General features: G+C 46.9%; 2 protein-coding genes across 2 annotated transcripts in view; one reads left to right on the forward strand and one right to left on the reverse strand.

The window, feature by feature from the left end:
* nrg3a (neuregulin 3a) overlaps positions 1 to 25,000 on the forward strand; it is a gene marked incomplete at both ends in the record, with an annotated part of 292,168 nt that overhangs the window by 21,822 nt on the left and 245,346 nt on the right. The window lies entirely within an intron of this gene.
* On the reverse strand, positions 3,066 to 3,743 carry LOC311328993 (putative N-acetyltransferase 8B; the record flags this gene model as incomplete). The annotated part of the gene is made up of 1 exon (XM_084461342.1): positions 3,066 to 3,743. One exon carries the CDS (start codon positions 3,741 to 3,743, stop codon positions 3,066 to 3,068), a length of 678 nt encoding a protein of 225 aa, XP_084317468.1.

A 25,000-nucleotide genomic window follows, 5' to 3' on the forward strand; every position in this document is an offset into this window, starting at 1 on the left:
GTGCAATATTCATATCCATACGCCATGTTCTCACCCGTGACATGGCCTCCACTTTCTCTCCCTGTCTCTCTCCCTCCCTCTCTCCGTGTCTCTCTCTCTCCCTCTCTCTCTCTCTCCCTCCCTCTCTCTCTCCCTCCTTCCCTCTCTCCCTCCCTCTCTCTCTCCCTCCCTCCCTCCCTCCCTCCCTCCCTCTCCCTCTCCCTCTCCCTCCCCCTCTCCCTCTCCCTCCCTCTCCCTCTCCCTCTCCCTCTCCCTCTCCCTCTCCCTCCCTCTCTCTCTCTCTCCCTCTCTCTCTCTCTCTCTCTCTCTCCCTCTCCCTCTCTATCTCCCTCCCTCTCTCTCTCCCTCCCTCCCTGTCTCCCTCCCTCTCTCTCTCCCTCCCTCCCTGTCTCCCTCCCTCTCTCTCTCTCTCTCCCTCTCTCTCTCCCTCTCTCCCTCCCTCTCTCCCTCCCTCTCTCTCTGGGTACCCTTCTGCTGAACCACAGCAAGGCAAGGCAGGTTTATTTGTAGAGCACATTAAAGCAACAAGGCAATTCAAAGTGCTTCACATGAGACATTAAAAGCATCAAGACAAAGTACAAGAAACACATAAATCATATAAAACAAAATGTAAAAAAGGAAATTGTTCACACAAAAAGTGTGTCGCTTAGCGTTCACTTAAAGGACATACTGGTAGACTGTGTGTCCATCACATATTTGGAGTCATCCTGCTTCCCCAGTTTAACTGTAATTATAATTTCCCTTTGGCTCTTTTATTCTCTACCTGTGGCCGCATTCCCGACAGCTCAACCTAGCTTTGTGTGCAAACCAACTCTTTTAACAAATTACGTATGATTTACCACAGTGAGCATAACGTAATAGTTATGTCGTTAAGTCCAAGAATGCTGCAATACAAAACCAGTTATTCCAGTTATGTTCTGTGTAGCTAAAACAATCCTCCAGACTCCATCACATCTACAGCATGTGAGTGTTTCTATGTGATGTTTACAGTGTTGATATGGGCCATTAGGGCAGCCTGGCATCCCTGTTTACATAGTTTTATTGGTAGGCAGTGTACAGCTTTAGACTAGTTAGTGTGCGTGTGTGTGTGTGTGTGTGTGTGTGTGTGTGTGCGCGTGCGTGTTTCCCCCACTTCATTCTAGTCACTGAACACTCAATGCATCAATATACATGACATCCACAAACGTCTTTAAAAATTGATTAAATCAGAAAAGCAGCAGAGGGTAGGTAGCACCCGGAAGACGAACCATTTGCAATGCAAATCGGGACTCTTCACACATCTCGTAGCTAATTCTGTTTAATTTGGTGTCTCTGCTTTTTTGGTACGCCGTCACCTAAAACTAATCAACAGAGGGGTGTGCGGGGGCTGGCGTGCAGGGAGAGAGCGCCTGCTGTCGTCGTCGGTGCGTGATGCGTTTCTCTGGCTGAGGCCTGGGACATGGCAGCATTAGCACCAGGGCGTCGACTGACTGAATTATTGAGCGGGTCCATTAGGGGTCTGTCTGTCTGGCCTACATCCTGGGGACTGCTAGTTAATGAGGACCACCTGTAGGTTTGGGATATTAACCAGATGCTGACTCCCAAGTACAATGACAGACCTGCTGGCCTTCCATTCTAGTCGACGGACCAGAATGCATTGCAGCGGCACTGCAGCAATCGCTCTTGTGTAACGGTCGCCGACAGCTAAGTAGAAGCTGAGACGGCGTGAGCCAAAGCCAACACCCCGACCGCGTCCGCACCGGCCGGGAATAAGAGGCGGGGAAAGTAACAGCGTTCGCTCGGCGAATTTATTGCCGTTTAAACAAACGCATTATGCCGCGCTGCCGGTAATTGCCTTTGGTTATCTGTGAGGAAAGCCCGTCGGCGGTAGCTCTGGGGAGCGCAAGATAAGTGAGAGGGAGTAGAGGACTTATCTCTCTCTAGAGGACTGCTCTCTAGGATTAGAGACCAGCCACTGGGCTGGTCCTCCACCGACCGCAGACACCCTCACATAACCCCGACCGCTCACATTTAGCCATATTAGCTCTCAAATACCGCTTTTATTTCACTAACTCCCACCTTCTTAGCAAAGACTCATAAAGTGCTCCTGTCGTGTCGTCACCCCTCATTGGCTCAACAAAAAGGACTTCTCCCATTGGTTGTCATGACCTTGCGTCAAACACTCTCTGAGTACAACGGCGTTGTTCATTATTTATGATGCTGCGCTCCGGGAAACAATGCCGGAGTAATGGTCTGTTTCAGGGAGACAAGCCCGCGCCTCTTTCACTCACAGGGGTGAGCAGTCGGCCGTTTAGTGCTCATAAAAACGGCTTTTGGCTGCAGGCACACAGAGGAGGACGGTCTGTCAGTCTCATCGCCTCGGCATAAAATTAAGACGCTGACGTAATAGAATCGGTGGCTTGTTCTGTTACTGGTTTCCGGTTTGGTGAAATTAAACTGCTTTGGATCCTGACGATTTTTTGGCCGAATGAGTATGAGGTTAACGCCGGTTATATAGTGTAACCCTCGTTCTATGACTGGAGCGGAGCCCCACAGGGCTAGCTCCTATTGGCTTGAGAAACCCTAGCCAGCTACATTGACTGAGGGGGGGAGGGGGGGGGGGGGGGGTGACGGCGTTTGATGTTCAGGCTAGAATAAACCTTATTGGATAATACTAACTGGTTATCTTGGCATAGATATAAGTACAAACTTGGATGCTACAAGGCAAGGCAAGGCAAGGCAAGGCAAGGCAAGGCAAGTTTATTTATATAGCACATTTCAGCCACAGAGCAATTCAAGGTGCTTTACATGAGACATTAAAAGCATTAAAACAAAAAGCAAGACATTATAGACATTTAAAACAAAAGGCAGGACAAATTAAAAGCATTAAAACAAAAAGCACAATGTGTACATTGTACAAGCTAAATGTTAGAGTGGTGGGTCAATTCAGAAATAGTGAAATAGTGACTAACCACAGCAGACGAGGGTATAAATACAGATCCTGTTGTTGGATGTAATGTATGTGTACCCAGTGGGTAAATCAGCTGTGTAGCAAAGAGAACATTAACAAGGTCACAAGACCAGGGTTAATCCTCTATGTGTTTTTCCATCCTCACACAAGTGTATCTGGACAGCCTTCTCATCCAATCAGAGGCGTCGGTGTGTGTGTCGACAAGGACAAATCCCATCTTCTGATATAGGGCCACAGCTGCCGTCTGGTGGTAGCTGGTCTCCAGGACGACCTTGGAGAAGCCCCGCCCCTTACAGAAGTCAACCACCGTCTGCATCATCATGGACCCCAGCCCTGTCCGTCGGCATGACGACGAGACTCTCATCCTGAACAGCTCCCAGTGCCTCTCCTCCCCCGCGGCCACGCCCACCACCGCCACCGTACCCACGACCCGGCCCCGCCCCGCCCCCTCGGCCTCCGCCACCCAGAAGCAGCGGTCCGGGTGGGAGAGGTAGTTTCCCGGGATGTCGTGCATGTCTGTGCGCAGCCCCTCCCTCACAAACCCAGCGTACATCTCATAGCAGCAGTAGAGGACCAGCCCCACCCAGCACCCCCCTAGGACCAGGGCCCAGAGCAGAGAGCCCCCTCCCAGCAGGTAGCCGGCGGCAGACACAGCCAGGGTGACGCCCAGGTGGAGAGGCTGGCTCATGGCGTTGTAGAAGCAGGGTCGGTAGTGCTCCAGGGTGCCATCGCTGTACAGGGTCAAGACGGCGTCCTTATCCGAGTCACGGTAGCGTCTGATCACCAGCTGCATGGCTGGGGAGAAGAGCAGGGGTGATAGACACCATCATCATCATCATCTTCATCATCATCACCAGTCAGGGACGTGCACAGATAGACACAAGGTGGTGCTAGAGCACCTGCCCTTTGCCCTCTGGACAAGTCAAGTGCCCTTTTGAAAGTTTTTTTTTTTCAGTGTCGGCCTACTGTATGTGGCCCATGGTGACATCGATCAATTCTCGATTAAAAGCGTGTAATAATAATGCCTCAAAATTGTAATTTAACCCCCCCCCCCCACGTGCCCGCGGCACACCCGTGCCCCTCCCCTCCCTCTCTTCCGTTGTCATCGGTAAACGCGAAAAGCGGCGTGATTTTTTTTACCAACAAACTTCTGGCATAACCACGCCCCCGCGAGTTTTCATTGGGTTAGGGTTAGGGTTAGTAAGTAAGTAAGTAAGTAAGTTTTATTTATATAGCGCCTTTCACAGCACGAATGCACAAAGCGCTTTACAATACAAATAACACATAAAAAGGGAAGAAAGAGCGACATACAAAAATACAAACATACAAAATACAAGGCAGTTACAAAATACAGTACGAGGCAGTTACAGTTACCAGGGGAGGGGAGGGGGGAGGGAATTACCATACAGGCAGCCAGCCTCGACATGCAGCCATACAATCAGGCGCGGCCAATATCCTGACAGCACTGTACTGTAATGAGAGAGGGGGGGGGGGGGGTGTGAAAGGAGGGGATGGGGTTGGAGGAGGGCTGGGGAAGGGGTGGGTGCGTGTGGTGTGGTTTGTGTGTGTGTGTTTCTGAGTCCGTGAGTTCAGTCCATGTGTGTGTGTGTGTGTGTGTGTGTGTGTGTGTGTGTGTGTGTGTGTGTGTGTGTGTGTGTGTGTGTGTGTGTTTCTGAGTCCGTGAGTTCAGTCCATGTGTGTGTGTGTGTATGTGTATGCCTGAAGGCCTCTGGCCGAGGACTCTGACGGAATGTCTTAGCGATAACAGCAGGTTGCTATGCCTTCATTTGTCACTGCGCACCTGCGTCCCCATGTCTGCACGCCACTGCGCACCTGCGTCCCCATGTCTGCACGCCACTGCGCACCTGCGTCCCCATGTCTGCACGCCACTGTCTGCGGTATGCGGAACTGTCCCAAATGCATGTTTCTATTTGAATCCTCCAGCTTTCTGAAGATTGAACTACCTGCAAGCTTGTATTAAAAGCAGTAATGTAATCAGCTGTAGGCTACAATAAGAGAGTCAGTTGTACAATAATGGATGGTTTTCTGACCGCGTTTTTTTGGTTAATTGGGTCATTAATATGAATCATGATCCGGGGGGGGGGAGGGGTGACTGCGTTTGATGTTCAGGCTAGAATAAACCTTATTGGATAATACTAACTGGTTATCTTGGCATAGATATAAGTACAAACTTGGATGCTACAAGCTAAATGTTAGAGTGGTGGATCAATTCAGAAAAAGTGAAATAGTGACTAACCACAGCAGATGAGGGTATAAATACAGATCATGTTGTTGTTGGATGTAATGTAACGTCATGTCAACAGTGTCCAACATCCATTCCAATTATGCAAGTTTTCTCCTAGGATCTCCTCATACTGCGCTTCTTCATGCAGCCCAAATATCTCCAAAGCTGCTGCTGCTAATCACTTGTTAACAAAATCTCTGATCAGCTGTAGTTTGGATATATCTAGGATAGAGGACACTACTAGTTGCCCCTCAAGCAGAAACGAAACTTATGTCCGGCAGCTTTCTTTCAAGGAATTCCAAAATAGAAGTCACGGAAAACAATTACACAACAAAAAACACAACTTTTTTTTTTTTTTACTCACTTGTCATTGGTCCGAATGGTATACTGTATACTGAAGTATGAAGTCTACTGAATCTGATATATACAGAATAATATTTGGAGGGCCTATTCATCAGTTAATAAGTGATAATAATGGGCCAGAAAAGTGAGCTGTGAAAATAATGCTTCTAGAAGGTTCCTGGAGTTGATATTGTAATAAATGTAAATAAGTGGTTCACCAGTGGCCAATCAGCACACCGGTGTTGAGAATGCAGTGTTTCAGGAAGGGCAGGAAACTGGGGCTTAACACATTTCACCCAGCAGTCCTGCGTGAGACTTCATGTTAGTACACTTTCAGCAAATCAACGCTGGCCAAGCCCCGCCTCCAGCCACAGTCATGTGAAAAGGGAAGCCAAACTAGTAAATCCAGCTGCGCGGGCCATTAGCGGCCACGCCCAACCTGTCCTTCAATCCTGCCGGGGGGGGGCGTGGCCGTCGGGTAGCTGGGGGGCGTGGCTGTCGGGTAGCGGGGGGGCGCGGCCGTCGGGTAGCTTCGCTGTGGAGGACAGTGATGAACAGAGGCTGTGTTACATTTTGCTGAATCATTCCCCCCTTCTTTCATTCCCCCCTTCTTACATTCCCCCCTTCTCTCTCTCTCCCTCTCTCTCTCTCTCCCTCCCTCCCCCCCTCTCTCTCTCCCCCCTCTCTCTCTCCCCCTCTCTCTCCCTCCTGTGTAAAACTGATGGGCTTGGTTGCTGACAGCAGAATGTGTGTAATATTCCCTCACCCCTTCAGCTGATTGCGAGAGGAAAGGATGTTGCCAAGGGCTCCCCAGGGCCATGAGGACTGCAGTCGAAACGTGCCCGGAGTCCAACTGTGTGTGTGTGTGTGTGTGTGTGTGTGTGTGTGTGTACGTGTGTACGTGTGTGTGTATGTATCTGTGTGTGTGTGTGTGTGTATGTATGTATGTAATTTTTTTTGGAGGACATCATTTCTGGTCAGGCCGGTCCTTCACCCTATTGGAGATGTAGTCTATGGTTCTGATTGGTCGGTCGCTGTTCTAGCAACACTTTTCAATGGAGATGTCTCTAGACTTTTGTAGGCAAAGATCTCAAAAGTCTGTCATCGCGAGACTCGACACACACACACACACACACACTCACACACACACACACACTCTCACACACACACACACACACACACACACACACACACACACACCAAGATATAAGGTAATTTAAAGTAGGATTATGTGAAAATGTTAAGCCCCTGACACACCAGGCCGGTAATCGGTCGTCGTGATCGTCCATGAGCGTCCTGAGTCCTGGCGGTGTGCCCTGCACCGTCGGCCATGTTGGAGGATTTTCGGGACGAATTGGGACAACTGAGCATGTTGAATTGGCGTCGGAGCGAGCGGGCACGTCGGTAAAGAGAGATCACTGATTGGCTGTTACAGAACTGACCTGCAGTAGCCTATTATTCCCAACATTGAAACACATTACTGTACTTGAAAGAACAGAAATATGGCCTATAACACGTAGCCTACAGGAACAGCTCATGCAGATAATATGAGATACTTAATCTTCTTAATTAATCCCCATGGGGGATATTTGGGGTTTCAGCAGTGGAAAAAGTACAGCAGCAGTGGGGAAAAAGTACAGTACAACGTAATAGATAATATACATAATAAATAGATTTAAATTACTAGAAACATTACAAGAAAATTACAAGAATATACATACACAGTACAACGTAATAGAGAATATACATAGATAATATACATAATAGATAGAATTAAATTGTAAGAACAATTCCAAGAGCTTGCCTGCTCGCTCACTCACTCGCTCAAACAGTCTGCTCTGTTTGTTACAGTATAGAGGGCTTCAGTGTTGTCAGTCCAGTTTGCACTCCCAGGAAGTCCACCATCTCCATTTCATCCCCCTGAATGGGATTTAAGGTCTGGGAATACTCTCATCCTGACTGATTTATGGTTGGAATTCCAACCAGGCCAATCAGTGTCCTTTGAATGTGATGACGGAATTAAACTGTGTGACGTGATTGGTTAGTGGACGAACTAATCTCTGAGGACTCCTTTGTCAACGCCCATCTCGCAAAATGGCTGCAGTGAGAACATGTTCAGATTGAATATTGAAGTGAAACAAAATTCCAATTCAGTCGGAGTGTCAGGCTAGGTAACGCTGATTATGAAATTTCTTAAGAGTTTCTCTTGAAAGCCGGGAGATTGGTGGATCAAACAAACGATTACACATTCCTCTCTCTACTCGTTTGATTGACACACAGAATGCAATCGTTTTGCCTCGAGTGGAAGAGTTCTGTCGAGCCATACGCAATTCTAAATCCCCTCTGTTTCAAGGTGATGAGATCTAGTCCCAAATCTCTATCCCTACAAATTAATGTTCCATTAAAAACGACAACACAAGAACTTTATTCCCTTTTTCAGACCACCGCTGGTATGTAGAGTTATTTCATCTCACGCAGGTGCAGAATGTAGCACTAGTTGCCCGTTGGCTGTAGTCAGAGCGGTGTGTTCAAGTGCAAGTTTTTTTTTTACTTCTTTACACGGACAGGAAGTGAGGCAACAGTTGCCCTTCGTCGCTGCCAGTTCTTTGACATCTGATTGGTGCGTCTTCACCTCTACGCAGAGGTGCTGTTTGTTGGCTATCGGAGATCAAGTGGAAGCTACTGTAACGCCGGCTTCCTGTCTGGTCCTGTCCGGTCTGGGATGTCCGCCCTGTCAAGGCGGTGTCAGGCCCGAGCGCGGCAGCTGTCTTAGCCTGCTGGAGTGCTATCAGCAAGGTCAGCCTCGATCGATACCAGACTGCTCTGTTGGACACCAGGACAGCTCCAGATAAGCATCTCTATAGCGTGAGGAAAGGCCACAGCCGACTAAGTCCCTGGATCATTCCCGTTCTCTCACTTCTTGTGGTACTGTAGTCGAGCTGTGTGTGCGTGCGTGTCCTTTCATACACGCAAGGGCGTGTGTGTTTTGGGTCACGGTTGCAATCTATGTCAAGCATGACATATCTGAGGGAATGGCTCCCTTCAAACCTTATGCTCTGATGATTACTGATCCCATCCTAGGGGTCGCTAGTGAATCATGGGGGGTCATTGACCTTGGAGTTCATTCACAGTGTCCCTGTCCACCGGCCTTGGTCACATATAGCGGGCTTAGCTAAAGCTAATGATGTATATGTGGGCTTGTAAAGCCACTGTGAATGAAATTCAAGTCTCACCAAAGTGTTTTGTTTTCCTACTTGACTGTTGTTCTAACTTTGTAGTTCGTTCTCATAGATCAGTCTGTTGAAACTACAAATTCTGCCTGTGTGACATCACTTCCCTGTCCTCTTCATCCTGAAACTATGTCACTTCCTTTTTCACGTTATAACCCATCGACCTCGTCCTCAAGTGACTCACTCGAGCCCGGATTCACTTCCTGTGTTCGAGTCCGAATTTGCAAAATCGTAACATAGAATAAACTATTGTCTTTGTTTGAAACCAGCTTGACCGACCACTCAGCGTGTTCTTTGAAATCTAAACTAAACCAAGTAAGATTTTTCCTTTACAATTCTGTATTGACCATCCATGGGTTGTAGTCTATACCCCGGTCTGGACAGCATTAGTATTGTATTATTATAGTATTGAGTTCACTGATAAACAGTAGGTAATTTTAGCTGGTGTTATTACTCGCGTGTCTGGTCATGTTGTCACCGTACCAAAATTTGAGTTTCGGAATTGGTAGCAAGGCAAGTGTTCTGGCACTCGGTACCAAACGTTACGAATGCTTAAGGTTCAGGTTCCGAATTAAGCATTATAAACCATGTTATAAGGTCATTTACGATCATACTGTATACATATACCGTTGTATAATCGCCTCTATTGGTCACCTGTCGGTTTGATGTGTTGCCACCTCTTGGGAGATTTTGAAAACTACCCCCGAGCCCTGGGTACTCATTCCACCCCCACCCCACCCCCCACCCCCTGTGACGCCCATGGTTTTGGGGCTGAGGTGTTCTCTCTTCTCTTAACAATCTCTTCTCTTAACAATCTCTTCTCTTAACAATCTCTTCTCTTAACAAAGCGTTCTCTCCCGTTTCTATCTTCGCTGCTCTTCACGTGTGCTGAGTGAGGCTCAGTATTGATTCTTCACAGTGCCACATCACCACTGACAGCGATCTGCTTAAAGAGACAGTATCGTTTTCTTTCAAAACTCTGGTATAGTAGCGTTCTCAAAACTCTACTGCATTAGTTTAGCAGTACCGTGCAAAACAAGTACCTGGTCAAAATCACAGACGTGGTCGTTCTAAAATGATAAAATTACCCTGTCGTTACCTGACCTCCGCTAACTAAGCCCCAGCGGACAGGGCCTGTGTCTGCTCGATCTGCTCGAGGTGTTTCAGAGACCCACAACACTAAAGGACTACTAGCTGTTAACAGTAAAGTAACTGCCACACATCATCAGTCGTAAGCACCAGGCCTCATCTCGCTCTGCCTCTCTCGCTGTTCCATTTACGGCTAAAAGGATTCCTGACCCGGCCCGGTGACCCATAGAGAATTTCATTTTTCTGCTCTGCAGTTTGCTCCATATAACTCTGTCTGGACTCGCCGTCATGGACAATCTCACATTTGATTTATTTATCAGTGACGGGATTGTCATCGTACAGGCCTGCCTACGAATAGGTGAGACCGACCGATAAGTTTCTGAAAGGACACTGATTGGCTAGAATGATTTTCTATTCAGGGAAGCCGTAGTGGGCGGAACGATTCAAGAATAGGTCGTTGGGGAAATTGCTGCCCAGGTTCACTCTGCTCTTCTCAATAGCGCTTTAGGCTAGCGATTTGATCCAGGCCCATGCTGGCATCCAGTGCATCGGAGTGCCTACTGTACGGCCATGTTTGATGTACTTGTCACCGTCAGAGCAACTGACCATCTCTGGTCTCCTGCCCCTGCTCACTAGCCTTCAGGTACGGGCTTGACCTTTGTGAAAGGCAGGCTGGGAAATGTCAGCAGCACGTAAACTGTTAGCAATCTCAATTTGCGATGGCATTTCTAAAGGTGCGATGGCAGCTCGGTGTTGAGCGGGTGGAATGTGAGGGAGTTATGAGGGCGTGCGGGTGCAGGGACTCAAGGGAGAGAGAGGCGGGTAAATGCGCTGTTTAGCTTTTTCATGGATCGAGGGGGTTGATGGACACGTTTCTCTCAGATATTCTCTCTACGTCTCTCTCTCTGTTTGCCTCCTGTTTCCACCTGTCTCTTTCACCACCTGTTTCTGGGTTGTTCTCTCTTTTCTCTCAGTTTAGTATCCTCTCATCTCTCCGTTCCTACATCCCTCTTGTGTCCCTAACCCCCAGTTCATGGGACCGTTGTTGACATGCATTTGACGGTTCAAAGTGTCAGTGAATGAAGCAGTGCAGTGATCCATGGTTGAATTTATCTTTTTTCATCATTTGACAGTATTATACTGTATTAGGGCTGTCAAATGTTTAAAAAAATGACTAATTAATTACATGATCTGTAATGTAATTAATTGCAAATTGATCGCATATCCATTTTTGGTTGGGAAAAGCCCCCAAATGAAGATATTTAAATTCAAAGACATTACAATTCACAGACATGACATTATTGTGGCTGAGTAAATAATTGAAAATATGACACAAGGTGGCTGTAGAAGTCAATGCTCTTAACATGTCAAGAGCTCCGTTGATGTACATGTGGGCTTTGCCAACACACACTCACTGAGAGCAGGCTCCAAATGAGCAAGTCTACCTCTGGAAAATTGACAAACTCCATCGCAAGTGGATTAGTGTGGACTGCCGGCCAATTTCAATGGTAGAGGACAAGGGCTTGACGGCGTTTCAAATTGCTTCCTCCGATGCAGCTTACAGACCACCTTCAACTGGCGCCGTAGTTACAAAAACCAGCTGTACGACACGGAAAAGACCACAATAATGGAAGTACAGGCGCGGGCCGAATACGCTGCTCTGCGTTGACTTCTAAAGCCACCTTTTGTCATATTTTCAATTATTTACTCAGCCACAAATATGTGATGTCTTTGAATTGAAATATCTTCATTTGGAGGCTTTTGCCAGGAAAAAAAAGATATGTGATAAATTTGCAATTAATTACATTAATTAATTAAAGATGACATGTAATTACTTATGCTTTTTTATCATTTGACAGCTCTTATATAAACACAATGTTTACTTTCAAAAAAACTCCCAGAGGGGACAGTTAATTAAAGCGTGTCTGTGTGCAACATCTGCAAGAAAGTATTTGCATACCATTAAAGCAGTTCTAACCTAACTTATCATCTCAATGCTAAACAAGTTAGGCTAGAACATGTTTAGCATTGAGATGAGTTAGAACTACTACTACTAGAACTACTACATTGAGATAAGACAGAACTGCTCCGATGGTATGCACATTCGTTCTTGCAGATATTGCACACGACCATACTTTTATTAACCGTCCCATCTGTTTTTTTAGGGTTAACTTTCCGTTTAGAGGGCCAAGCAAGGTGTGAATATCCACCTCCACAAGCTCCATCTTGTTTGAAGGCAATGATGTCTTTTGCGTTGTAACCTACTGTACTGGGTCATTCAGGTCCAAATTAAATCAACAAACTAATGAAAATGAAATCAGGCAATGACACGGCAACTGTGGCACAGCTGGACAAAATCGATGAATGTGTTAATTTGTGTTAATATTTGCATAATTAATTAATCAATCAAATTAACTCATTAACTGACTGCCCTAATATGATTTAAGAAAATGTTTTAGGGGTGCGCAGATAACATTTAGGAGTGCTTGACCCCGGGGGCACACACTGACTCCTACTCTCTCCACTGGACAGCTAATCTGCTCATACAGTCTGCCTGCTCATCTTTTGCGGTCTTCGTGTCCAAGGGCTTACTGGTACACTCTTTAGAAGTTACTTTCCATGTAAAACACTTTAATTAGCAGAGAGAAAGAGGGGGTGGGGGGGGGGTAGAGAGAGAGAGAGACGCGCAGCTTCGAAGACTGAATGTTGAATGCTTAGATAAGACAGAGGCAGAGAGAGAGAACAGAGGGAGAGAGCAGAAAGGGATAAGAGTCTAGAGAGAGCTTTTGGATGTGACCTTTTTCCAACCATTACTGTGGAAGAATGGCTAAATGCCATGGGGAAATGTTTCTAAATTGCAAATCTGCGGATTCGGGTCTTTGCTGAGGAACAGAAGTGACATATTGTTCCTTTATTGATTGAAGCAGAGCAGAGCCGGGCTTTTAAAACACCACAGGCAGAGAGGAATAACACCACATGCCGACGGGAATATCCCCGAAAGGTTGCAGGTAACAAAACGTGTTGTGGTAAAATGCCTCCAGCGTTTTTTAGAGAGGGCTGGCTCTAGCTGTGTGTGTGTGTGTGTGTGTGTGTGTGTGTGTGTCCTCCCTTTTGTTTCATGTACTGTACTTTGGGAGAGATACAGTACAGTAGGTGACATTGTGGTTTTCTGTTAAATGCACTACACACAATTTAAATTGTTAGTTTAAACTGCGTGTAGTACGTTAACCTATCTCTACTGTTTGCCATTTGTGTAGGAGAACTTTATGCATATTCCAAGACTCATTGGCGGCAGAATGATGTTTTGTTCTGTCTCAGTGCTGAAATAAACAGAGAATCAGTGCTCCTGGGTTGGACTATAAACAACACAACACAGCTGGACAAAGCTAGCGTCCACCTTCCCCAAGGCGTCCCCAGGAGTTTGTTAGCCTTCTAGCGCAAATACACGCTGAGCAGCAGTAGTTACCACACACACACCGTCTCAAACCCTCTGTATCTGGCCGCTGTTCAATACGAAGCAGCCTTCAGCGCTGTCGAACTACTGTACGAAACAGGTTTCCTCAATCATCACGCCGTCTTTTCCTCCGAGTCACTCGTCTCGCGGTCTTCAAAATGACCTCCGGCTGTCCATCGAGGACTGTCTCTTCGCATGTCACCCGATGATTGAGTTCTTATTATGCCGGTGGGGTGTTTAGAGCCTCATGAATATTCATAGCGTGGGTTGGGTCCTGGGAGTGAGGCAGTGCAAGGGGGGGTCAGGGTGACAGAGACGGGGGATGCGCCGGTGACAGAGGTTCCACAGGCAGACATGGAATCAATAACGAATTGGCTCGCCAATGTCACCCATGTCCACATGTCAAACACTTGCACTTCGACAAGCAAGTAGATACTCACGAAACACACACACACACACACACCAGCCCCTTGAAATAAGATTGAAAAAAGCAGTAATCCACATTGACGTGTGTGTGCGTGTGTGTGTGTGCGTGTGTGTGTGTATGTCAGTGGGAGGCAGGCCTGACAAACCCTGCTTACTGTGACCTTGTGTACAGAAGGCAGAAACAGACTCTTCTTCTGTATTTTCAAAGAAACATCTCTAATGCTCTTCCTGTATAGCCTCTCCACACACTACCATACATACACACTACCATACATACACACTACCATACATACACACTACCATACATACACACTACCATACATACACACTACCATACATACACACTACCACACACTACCATACATACACACTACCATACATACACAGTACCATACATACACACTACCATACATACACACTACCATACATACACACTACCATGCATACACACTACCATACATACACACTACCATACATACACACTACCATACATACACACTACCATACATACACACTACCATACATACACACTACCATACATACAGACTACCATGCATACACACTACCATACATACACACTACCATACATAGACTACCATACATACACACTACCATACATACACACTACCATACATACACACTACCATACATACACACTACCATACACACTACCATACATACACACTACCATACATACACACTACCATGCATACACACTACCATACATACACACTACCATACATACACACTACCATACATACACACTACCATACATACACACTACCATACATAGACTACCATACATACACACTACCATACATACACACTACCATACATACACACTACCATACATACACACTACCATACACACTACCATACATACACACTACCATACATACACACTACCATGCATACACACTACCATACATACACACTACCATACATACACACTACCATACACACTACCATACATACACACTACCATACATACACACTACCATACATACACACTACCATACATACACACTACCATACATACAGACTACCATACATACACACTACCGTACATACACACTACCATACATACACACTACCATACATACACACTACCATGCATATAGACTACCATACATACATACTATCATACATACACACTACCATACAGACTACCATACATACACACTACCATACATACACACTACCATACATACACACTACCATACACACTACCATACATACACACTACCATACATACACACTACCATACATACACACTACCATACATACAGACTACCATGCATACACACTACCATACATACACACTACCATACATACACACTACCATACATACACACTACCATACATACACACTACCATACAGCTTCCTGGCTTACAAACATGAAAAGAACACGTTTTGAATGGCAGCTTTGATGGCTTGACTAAAACCAACAGACGTCATGAGTTGTTGGCTAGTTTTGACTTATTTATAAGAAAAATAAAATAGAAGTCATGAAAACAGGTACCGTTGGGTGCCGGTACAGAATTCCAGGTATCGCAACCTGTACCTTATTGGTTGAAATGTCAGTGGTACCCAACCCTAGTGAGCACCGACGTTAAAGCGCTCTGAAAACAACACTGTATGAACACCATTAGTGCCAGGCTCAATCGGTACAGACATTTCTTTTCATACTTTCATCATTTCCCCTTTTCTTTTCTCCCAGTGTGAGTGGCTTCGCTTGCTCTCCTAATGATGTGATTGCAGATATTTCAGTCTGAACACTGAACACTCCTCCGCCGTTTCACTCAACATTCTTTTTTCGTCCACCAACCGAGCCATGTTCCTCTGCTCGACCCGTATTCCAGATGAATTTCAATTGCCAAACAAGAGTGAACGCCCTTGGGGACATGAGAGGTGTTTTGTTTCCCAAAAGTCTGTGACATTCAGTGAAAGTTAAGTGCACAAAATGTTTTGTTTTTAATCACTTGCAAACTTTTTAGAGGGTGGAATCGTATAGCGTCTTCAAGATCAAGTTTGTTGTTTAATGATTTGAGCGAAACATTTTTGACTGTGATGATGAGCTCTTCATCAGGCGCCATCTTTGTTTTTCACGCTTTTTGTGGGCCCAAGGAGCATGCGTGACTGGATGGCTGACTGAGGGATTTGTGGATAGGCTCCTGTTCCGTAAACAAGACAATTCCCTGTTCCTGAAGCAAACTTTCTCTCCAGCCGTCCAATCAGATCCTGCAAAGGACAGACAAGTTAAAGTCAGAGATTGGGGAAGTGGTACAGTGTTTCTGAATGAGCCCCCACATAAAAGGGGCGCGTCTGCATTTTGAACGTACATCCTGAGTAAGCATTTGCATTTGGCAAACATATCCTCCAATCCTGAGCTTGAGGACTGGACACAATGGTACTTTAGCACTGCACACAATGGTACTTTAGAAAGATGTAGTAGAGCTTTTCTCAGTGGGGATTCTCTCTACAAACTCAACAATGCTTTTCCATTCCAATGCTTTTCAAAAGTTGTACATTTTGCATACGGTTAGGGTCAGGCATTCAACTAGAGAGGTTAATACAACAACGTTTTACTATTTCCAGTTCCAAATTTGGCAAAATACACAATGCATAGAAATGCGTTTGCATACAAATGAGTTGTGGGTTGTCTTAGCAAGCTGGGCCTTTATTCAGGGACCTGAAGTTCCTGCTATTCTGGCAGCAACATCTGTTTGCTGACTTGGTGTTAAAAAGCAGACTTTAGCTGCTTATATACCTCACACCCACAATGGCCCTGTCCCAATACCCACCCTAGGCCCTACACCCCTCACTGAGGTGTGCACTTGGGTGTGGTATTTCGGGAGGTGCGCAAGTGTGAAAGTCTGCACTTCACGAGGCTCCGACAAAACTAATTTTTGCGACACCCTTGGTGACGTCATTCATTGTTTACAAATCACAAAATCACATTTGTGAAAACGCTATAACAGGCACACCTAACTCCCCCAAAGAGGTGACTGGAGCTTGATGAAGTTAAACAAGTTAATTGTCCATCGGTCGTTTAAAGACCATAAATTATGGTATATGAAATTGCACACAATGACTAACATTAACTTGGTCGCTTGGTTGGGCATCGTTAGCGTAGCAGACATTGTTGCATCGAAACTGAAAACAATGTGAACTAATAACACAAATGAGTTCTGCAGCATACAGTATTACATAGATATTTTATTAGTTCAAATACATGATTCTAAGGCCAGACGCCTACAACAGGGGTGTGTTCAAATTCAGCGAACATAGTGAACGTTAGCGAACTATTTTCCGTTAGCTTTGTGTTCGTCGCAAACGTTTGCTAACAGAAGCCAACAGTCTGGAGAGGTAGTTCGCCAGTAACGGAACGAGGATCACAATGGACCCAGGCTTACTGGAGATGTGCTCCCAGATGGGGATTGTTGCGTTTATGCGAACTATTTGGAATGTTAATTAAAATCCGTTCAAATGTGACCGTTTGGAGAAAACATGTTTGCGACGAACGTTCGCCTCTGTTAGCTGAATTTGAACGCAGCCCAGTTGTTTTCTTTCTCTTCAACACTGATTTTTATGCGGCCATGTTGTCACTTCTGCCAGCAAGTCGAACGCAATGCATTGTGGTCTATTTACTTCAGCGAAGTGTACCTCGATACAGACCCACAAGAAGGGCACTTTGGGTGTAGGGTGAACCCTTGCAACCGCGAACAGAGAAATGGGACACCCTGTAGTGCACCTTATAGTAGACGCAGGAGTGCACACTTTGGTGCAAGGGTTAGTATTGGGACAGGGCCTGTGTGTCATGGTGCAAGGGTTAGTATTGGGACAGGGCCTATGTGTCATGGTGCAAGGGTTAGTATTGGGACGGGGCCTATGTGTCATGGTGCAAGGGTTAGTATTGGGACAGGGCCTATGTGTCATGGTGCAAGGGTTAGTATTGGGACGGGCCTATGTGTCATGGTGCAAGGGTTAGTATTGGGACGGGGCCTATGTGTCATGGTGCAAGGGTTAGTATTGGGACAGGGCCTATGTGTCATGGTGCAAGGGTTAGTATTGGGACAGGGCCTATGTGTCATGGTGCAAGGGTTAGTATTGGGACGGGGCCTATGTGTCATGGTGCCGTGGAGATAGAAGAGGATTGGCCTGATGGCTGTCTCCATCCCTCCATTGTTCCCTGACAGATTCTCAATCTTTGTGTGTGTGTGTGTATGTGTGTGTGTGTGTGTGTGTGTGAGAGAGAGAGAGAGCACTTGCTCCCAGTTTGACTATATTTCTGCCTCCCACTCTCCACTCATTCATGTGTTTATATTGCAGTCTGCCTGGCCCGGAGCGACTCAGTCACTGCCACCACATTTTTCACTCGTATGACGTCGATCACCCTGCTCTTTCTCCCTCTCTCTCCCTCTCTCTCCCTCTCTCTCCTCCTGGAACATCTCTATCCCTCTCTAATCTCTCTCTCTGCTCACCTCCCTACCCTTCTCTTCCCCTCCTCCTCCCGCTCTCTCTCTCTACTCCCTTCTCTCTCTTTCTCTCTCTGCTCTCTCCCTACCTCCTCCCTCCTCTCTCTCTCCCCCTCCCTTCTCTCTCTTTCTCTCTCTGCTCTCTCCCTACCTCCTCCCTCCTCTCTCTCTCCCTCCCTCCCTCCCTCCCTCCCTCCCTCCCTCCCTCCCTCCCTCTATCTCTCTCTCTACTCTCTCCTTACCTCCTCCCTCCTCTCTCTCCCTCCCTCCTCTCTCTCCCTACCTCCTCCCTCCTCTCTCTCTCCCTCCCTCCCTCTATCTCTCTCTCTACTCTCTCCTTACCTCCTCCCTCCTCTCTCTCCCTCCCTCCTCTCTCTCCCTACCTCCTCCCTCCTCTCTCTCTCCCTCCCTCCCTCTATCTCTCTCTCTACTCTCTCCTTACCTCCTCCCTCCTCTCTCCCTCCCTCCTCTCTCTCCCTACCTCCTCCCTCCTCTCTCTCCCTCTCTCTCCCTACCTCCTCCCTCCCTCCCTCCCTCTATCTCTCTCTCTACTCTCTCCTTACCTCCTCCCTCCTCTCTCTCTCTCCCTCCCTCCTCCCTCCCTCTCTCTCTACTCTCTCCATACCTCCTCCCTCCTCTCTCTCCCTACCTCCTCCCTCCCTCACTCCCTCCCTCTATCTCTCTCTCTCTCTCTACTCTCTCCCTTTCTTTCCTTCATCTTAGAACACAATTTGTGACATTTCCCACTCATCTTTATTTCATGCGCTCATCTCCATCTGTGGGCCTGGGTGTGGGTGCTCTGGCGCTGTGAGTTCCTCAGCGTGCCGCGGAAGACGATGTATCCCCCCAGAGCCGCTGTCGCATGGTTGCATAGATGCAGTAATGGCTGCAATGACTCTCGTTGACATGATGTAACATCCTGTTTTCATATCGACAGTCCTCAATAGCACCGTTGGTGGTAAGAGAAGCCAGCTGATTATGAATTCAGAGAGCCAAGAATAGATGGATAGGCTGTAGTCTGTGTGTGTGTGTGTGTGTGTGTGTGTGTGTGTGTGTGTGTGTGTTTTGATGCATTGCATTGATGTATTTTTGCATTTACGCAGGCTGCTGTCAAAATAGTATTTTTCATGTATGCAATACAAAGCTACGTCACAACTGTTCCTGGTGAAGAGAGCTCTCGTGGTTGTCTTATTGGATGGGCCCTATTCACCTCCAGTCTAATCAAGCCCAGGAGGAAGCCAGTCCCAGTCCCAGCTCTAACTCTAGTCCCAGCCCCAGTCCCAGCCCTAACTCTTAAAGGGGAACGCCGCTGTCATAGCAAGTTTAGCTCAAATGTTGCTTTGTCCTTAATGAAACCGATCGGTACACACCAACATTTAACCGATCCGTGCAGTAGTAAGCTGGCTCCTTTTTCCTCTGTGCGCGCACCCCCTTTATAATGGAGGTCTATGGGCCTCTGCTAAAAACTATGATAAACATGCATTTTCAAGGCAGGAAGTGCAGGGTGTGATCTTCCCCTTTAACTCTAGTCCAAGCCCAGCTTTAACTCTTAACTCTAGTCCTAGCCCCAACTCTAACTCTTAACTCTACTCCTAAACCCAGCTTTAACTCTTAACTCTAGTTTTAGCCCCAACTCTAACTCTTAACTCTAGTCCTAGCCCAGCTCTAACTCTTAACTCTAGTCCTAGCCCCAACTCTAACTCTTAACTCTAGCCCCAGCCTAAACTCTAACTCTTAACTCTAGTCCTAGCCCCAACTCTAACTCTTAACTCGACTCCTAAACCCAGCTCTAACTCTTAACTCTAGTTCTAGCCCCAACTCTTACTCTAAACTCTAGTCCTAGCCCCAACTCTAACTCTTAACTCTAGCCCCAGCCTAAACTCTAACTCTTAACTCTAGTCCTAGCCCCAACTCTAACTCTTAACTCGACTCCTAAACCCAGCTCTAACTCTTAACTCTAGTTCTAGCCCCAACTCTTACTCTAAACTCTAGCCCCAGCTTTAAGTCCACCTCTAGCCCCAGTCCTAGCTCTAGCCTCATTACCATTTGGCTGACAGAACAATATTATGCTTCCTGAGCACGGCCCCTCCCTCCCGGTGTGCTGATACAAGAGAATACAAGAGGGGGGCTTAGAAATAAACAGACACTCATATAGATTCACACACACACACACACACACACACACACACACACACACACACACACACACACACACACACACACACACACACACACAGCACACCCAGCACACATAGTGGAGCTGGTCCTGTGATTATGACCTTTTATGACATCTAAACATCTCTGTTGAATCTGAATCTGTTGATTTGCAAGGTACTTTACAACATACTAGCAAATAAACAGATTCTGATTCTTAGCAGATGATAACGCGTCTGTCTGTCATGAGGGCGATCCAGGGTCTATACTACGAAGAAAAATCTACGCAACCAGGATAACGTTTTGTTAGCTGGCTAGACTAAAACTAACAACTGCGATCACACATACTGTAGCTGCTGTCACCATGGTGGTTATGATCACGGCTGAAGCCAAAGCAGGTATTCCCAATCTAGCGATGAGTAAAAGGAGTGGTGTTTGCACTATATGACCAATCACAAACAGCGTGGACAGCAAGCGCACAATATACCAATATAGCTCCGCCCACTGCAGCATGTTCTACACAAGAAGACAGGGATGCAACGCTTCACTCAACTCACGATTCCATATGATTCACAATAGTGGGTTCACAATAGGATTTTATCTATATTTTTTATACATAATGACAATGCAGAGAAATTATGACTGAGAAATATTATTTTACATGCCATTACATTACAGTCGTTTAGCAGATGCTTTTATCCAAAGCGACTAACTATAATTGCATTTAATGTAGGAAAAGCCAATGTACTACTACTTGCCAGAACTCACAAGTGCATCTTCTTTCTAAAACAAGTGACTAAGAGCATAATCTAGTGCTGAAGGCAAAGAGCAAAGTGCAAGAATAGCAATCTAAAATACAGTACAATAAAATACAATACATGCTTAGGAGGGAGGATTGTTGTAGTACTTTTTAAAAATTATTTCTTATACAAAAACTACAAAATATTGTATTTTTTTTTAATTTTTGAGGTAGGGTATCACAAAATATGCAATTGAAGCATGTTTCCTATTTCAGCGTGACCTGCAGCCGAGGCCATTACCAAGCCAATTGTCATTTCTACAGGTTGTTCTGCTTTGAGATCCTCTAACCCCACATAGGTGGACCATGTGTGAGCTACGTACAGTATGACGGCCTAGTCGGCTCCATGCCCAAGCACAGGAATGTACTGTATGTTGTTGTGTTGTGCTAACTTGATTGTTGAGACGGTTTTCTGTCACGACAGACAATAAAGTTTTCTGTATCGGAATCGCCCGGGAAAGAGTGAACCACCGTTGTGACAATGACAAGTTTCGGCTACTCTGCTGACCCCCTCATCCTGCTTTATAATAGGCCCGTGGGTCCAGCCGCTAGCTCACCGCCATGGTCGTGACCATGCTGACAGGCTGCAGAGTAAAAGGAGGTCCATGTCCAGGAGAACATCCCTCTCCCTGTCTCAGCTCCGTGTGAGAACCAGGCCGGCAGCCCGGCCCCGGTGTGAGGAGCAGGCCGGCCCCGGTGTGAGGAGCAGGGCTGTGAGGAGGAGGGCTGTGAGGAGGAGGGCTGTGAGCCCGGCCCCGGTGTGAGGAGGAGGGCTGTGAGGAGGAGGGCTGAGAGCCCGGCCCCGGTGTGAGGAGGAGGGCTGTGAGGAGGAGGGCTGTGAGGAGGAGGGCTGTGAGGAGGAGGGCTGTGAGCCCGGCCCCGGTGTGAGGAGGAGGGCTGTGAGGAGGAGGGCTGGGAGCCCGGCCCCGGTGTGAGGAGGAGGGCTGTGAGGAGGAGGGCTGTGAGGAGGAGGGCTGTGAGGAGGAGGGCTGTGAGGAGGAGGGCTGTGAGCCCGGCCCCGGTGTGAGGAGGAGGGCTGTGAGGAGGAGGGCTGTGAGCCCGGCCCCGGTGTGAGGAGGAGGGCTGTGAGCCCGGCCCCGGTGTGAGGAGGAGGGCTGTGAGGAGGAGGGCTGTGAGCCCGGCCCCGGTGTGAGGAGCAGCCCGGCCCCGGTGTGAGGAGCAGGGCTGTGAGCCCGGCCCCGGTGTGAGGAGCAGGGCTGTGAGCGCTACACATCTCCTCCTGCTGCCCCGCCCGCTCCCTCTTAGACCACCAATTACTGTGGGAGAGACGCGGCGCTCTTTGGCGGGCAGAGAGACCATCCTCGCCTCCTGACCCTGGCCGACGCTACAGCCCCTCCTCCCCCTCCTCATCCTCCCCCTCCTCATCCTCCCCCTCCCCGGCTCCCCTGGCAATGTTGCTGGTAATTAGACCTCGGGAGGAGTGGGAGCCCCCCCCCCCAAACACACACACACACACACACACACACACACACTTGACCATGAACCCATCTTGACAGGTGCTTTAATTGAATCTCAAGATCATCATTAAAGTTGCAGCTATTGTTCTGTGGCCAACAGAGGCACTGGGGTGTGTGTGTGTGTGTGTGTGTGTGTCTCTGTGTGTGTGTGTGTGTGCGTGTGTGTGTGTGATTTCCATTATCACACATGGCAGAGGAAGGTTCAGGCTGGTACTGTGTAGTCTGAACAATAATAATGTGCTTTATAAATAAAATGAATTATTCACGGGAGAAGAAGATAGATGTAACAGAGTGTTCCTGTGTGGCCCAGTAGAGTCTCCGTGTAAAGTCCCAACTGTTAACAGTGTAACCGACTTGATTTGGTTGAACTCGCTCAGTTTATATACCCACCACTCGCGCCAGCCAATTGTGAGCTTTTCTGTGGCGTAGCTGGTAGCAGTGTTTAAGAGAGGTGGTGAAGTGAGGGTGGAAGAAGCTATATATCGATGACTTGAGTGACGCTGTGAAACCTGTGACATCAGTCTACTACAGTAGCTGTCACTCTGCCTGACCCTGTCCCTACACACACACACACACACACACACACACACACACACACACACACACACACACACACACACACACGCACAATCTGTTTTAGCTTCCGGTTCATTATAGGCTGGAGAAATAGGATGACAGACCCTCTTTGACGCATCATCCGTAGTTCTGCACATCAGCAGTGTCACCGTTTGACTAAGCCTCATCCCCGGACAGAATGAATATTCAGTTGACGGGATGAATATTCATTGGATGAGAGAGAAGACGTATTTGGTTCAGGAGCCCGTCTGAACAGTGTGCTTACTCGGTAGTCTTTGATCTACCTCTCACATCTTATTGGCATGAGTAGCCACAGGAAGCTGTACGGTATGTTTTAAATGTATAAATAAAAAGCCCGATGCAGCCCACAGATAACATAGAAGCCCAACTTGGCAAAGTTCTAATGACTTTGTTGTGTGTGCCAGTAGCGCCCCCCGCCCGGTCCCCGTCCCCGTCCCCAAATAAGCACCTGTATGTAGCCTACCACCCTCTCTAATAAGAGAGAGAGAGAGAGAGAGAGAGAGGGGGGGAGAGAGAGGGAGGGAGAGAGAGAGGGAGAGAGAACAAACCCATATTTATCTATCTATCAATCTATCTGTCTGTCTGTCTGTCTGTCTGTCTGTCTATCTATCTATCTATCTATCTATCTATCTATCTATCTATCTATCTATCTATCTATCTATCTATCTATCTATCTATCTATCTATCTATCTATCTATCTATCTATCTACAGTATCTATCTATCTATCTATCTATCTATCTATCTGTCTGTCTGTCTGTCTGTCTGTCTGTCTGTCTGTCTGTCTGTCTGTCTGTCTGTCTGTCTGTCTGTCTGTCGTAGCTTACCACCCGATCCAAAGGTTCATCACTGCGCTGCCCCAAGAAATATTATGAAGCAAGTTGTGTTGTGTACAGTAGGTGTTGTGGGCACAATTGTTGGGGAGTGATCAGGATAATGAGCAAACACGTGTCACAGAACAGCACTTAAAATGGCCTCCCTCATTGGACAACTATCTACAGCAGTTAAAATGGCGTCCCTGATTGGACAACTCTTTACAGCAGTTAAAATGGCGTCCCTGATTGGCCAACTATTTACAGCAGTTAAAACGGCCTCCCTGATTGGCCAACTATTTACAGCAGTTAAAACGGCCTCCCTGATTGGACAACTATCTACAGCAGTTAAAACGGCCTCCCTGATTGGACAACTATTTACAGCAGTTAAAACGGCCTCCCTGATTGGACAACTATTTACAGCAGTTAAAACGGCCTCCCTGATTGGACAACTATTTACAGCAGTTAAAATGGCGTCTCTGATTGGACAACTATCTACAGCAGTTAAAATGGCGTCTCTGATTGGACAACTATTTACAGCAGTTAAAACGGCCTCCCTGATTGGACAACTATCTACAGCAGTTAAAACAGCCTCCCTGATTGGACAACTATTTAGTAATTTCTGGACAACATCCAGTGCGGCTAGAAGTCCAGACTGTACTGCGAAAATGTCTCTCTTTTTTTTTGTGAGAAAGTCTCTTCCAGGCTACCTCACAGATGCACTTTGACCCCGCCCCCTCCCCGGATTCATCATAATGAATAAAGTCTCATCGTATATCTCGTCTTAAAGGAATAAAGTCTCATCGTATATCTCGTCTTAAAGGAATAAAGTCTCATCGTATATCTCGTCTTAAAGGAATAAAGTCTCATCGTATATCTCGTCTTAAAGGAATAAAGTCTCGTCGTATATCTCGTCTTAAAGGAATAAAGTCTCATCGTATATCTCG

Source organism: Borostomias antarcticus (genome assembly GCF_949987555.1).
Source record: "Borostomias antarcticus genome assembly, chromosome: 2".
NCBI lineage: Eukaryota > Metazoa > Chordata > Actinopteri > Stomiiformes > Stomiidae > Borostomias > Borostomias antarcticus.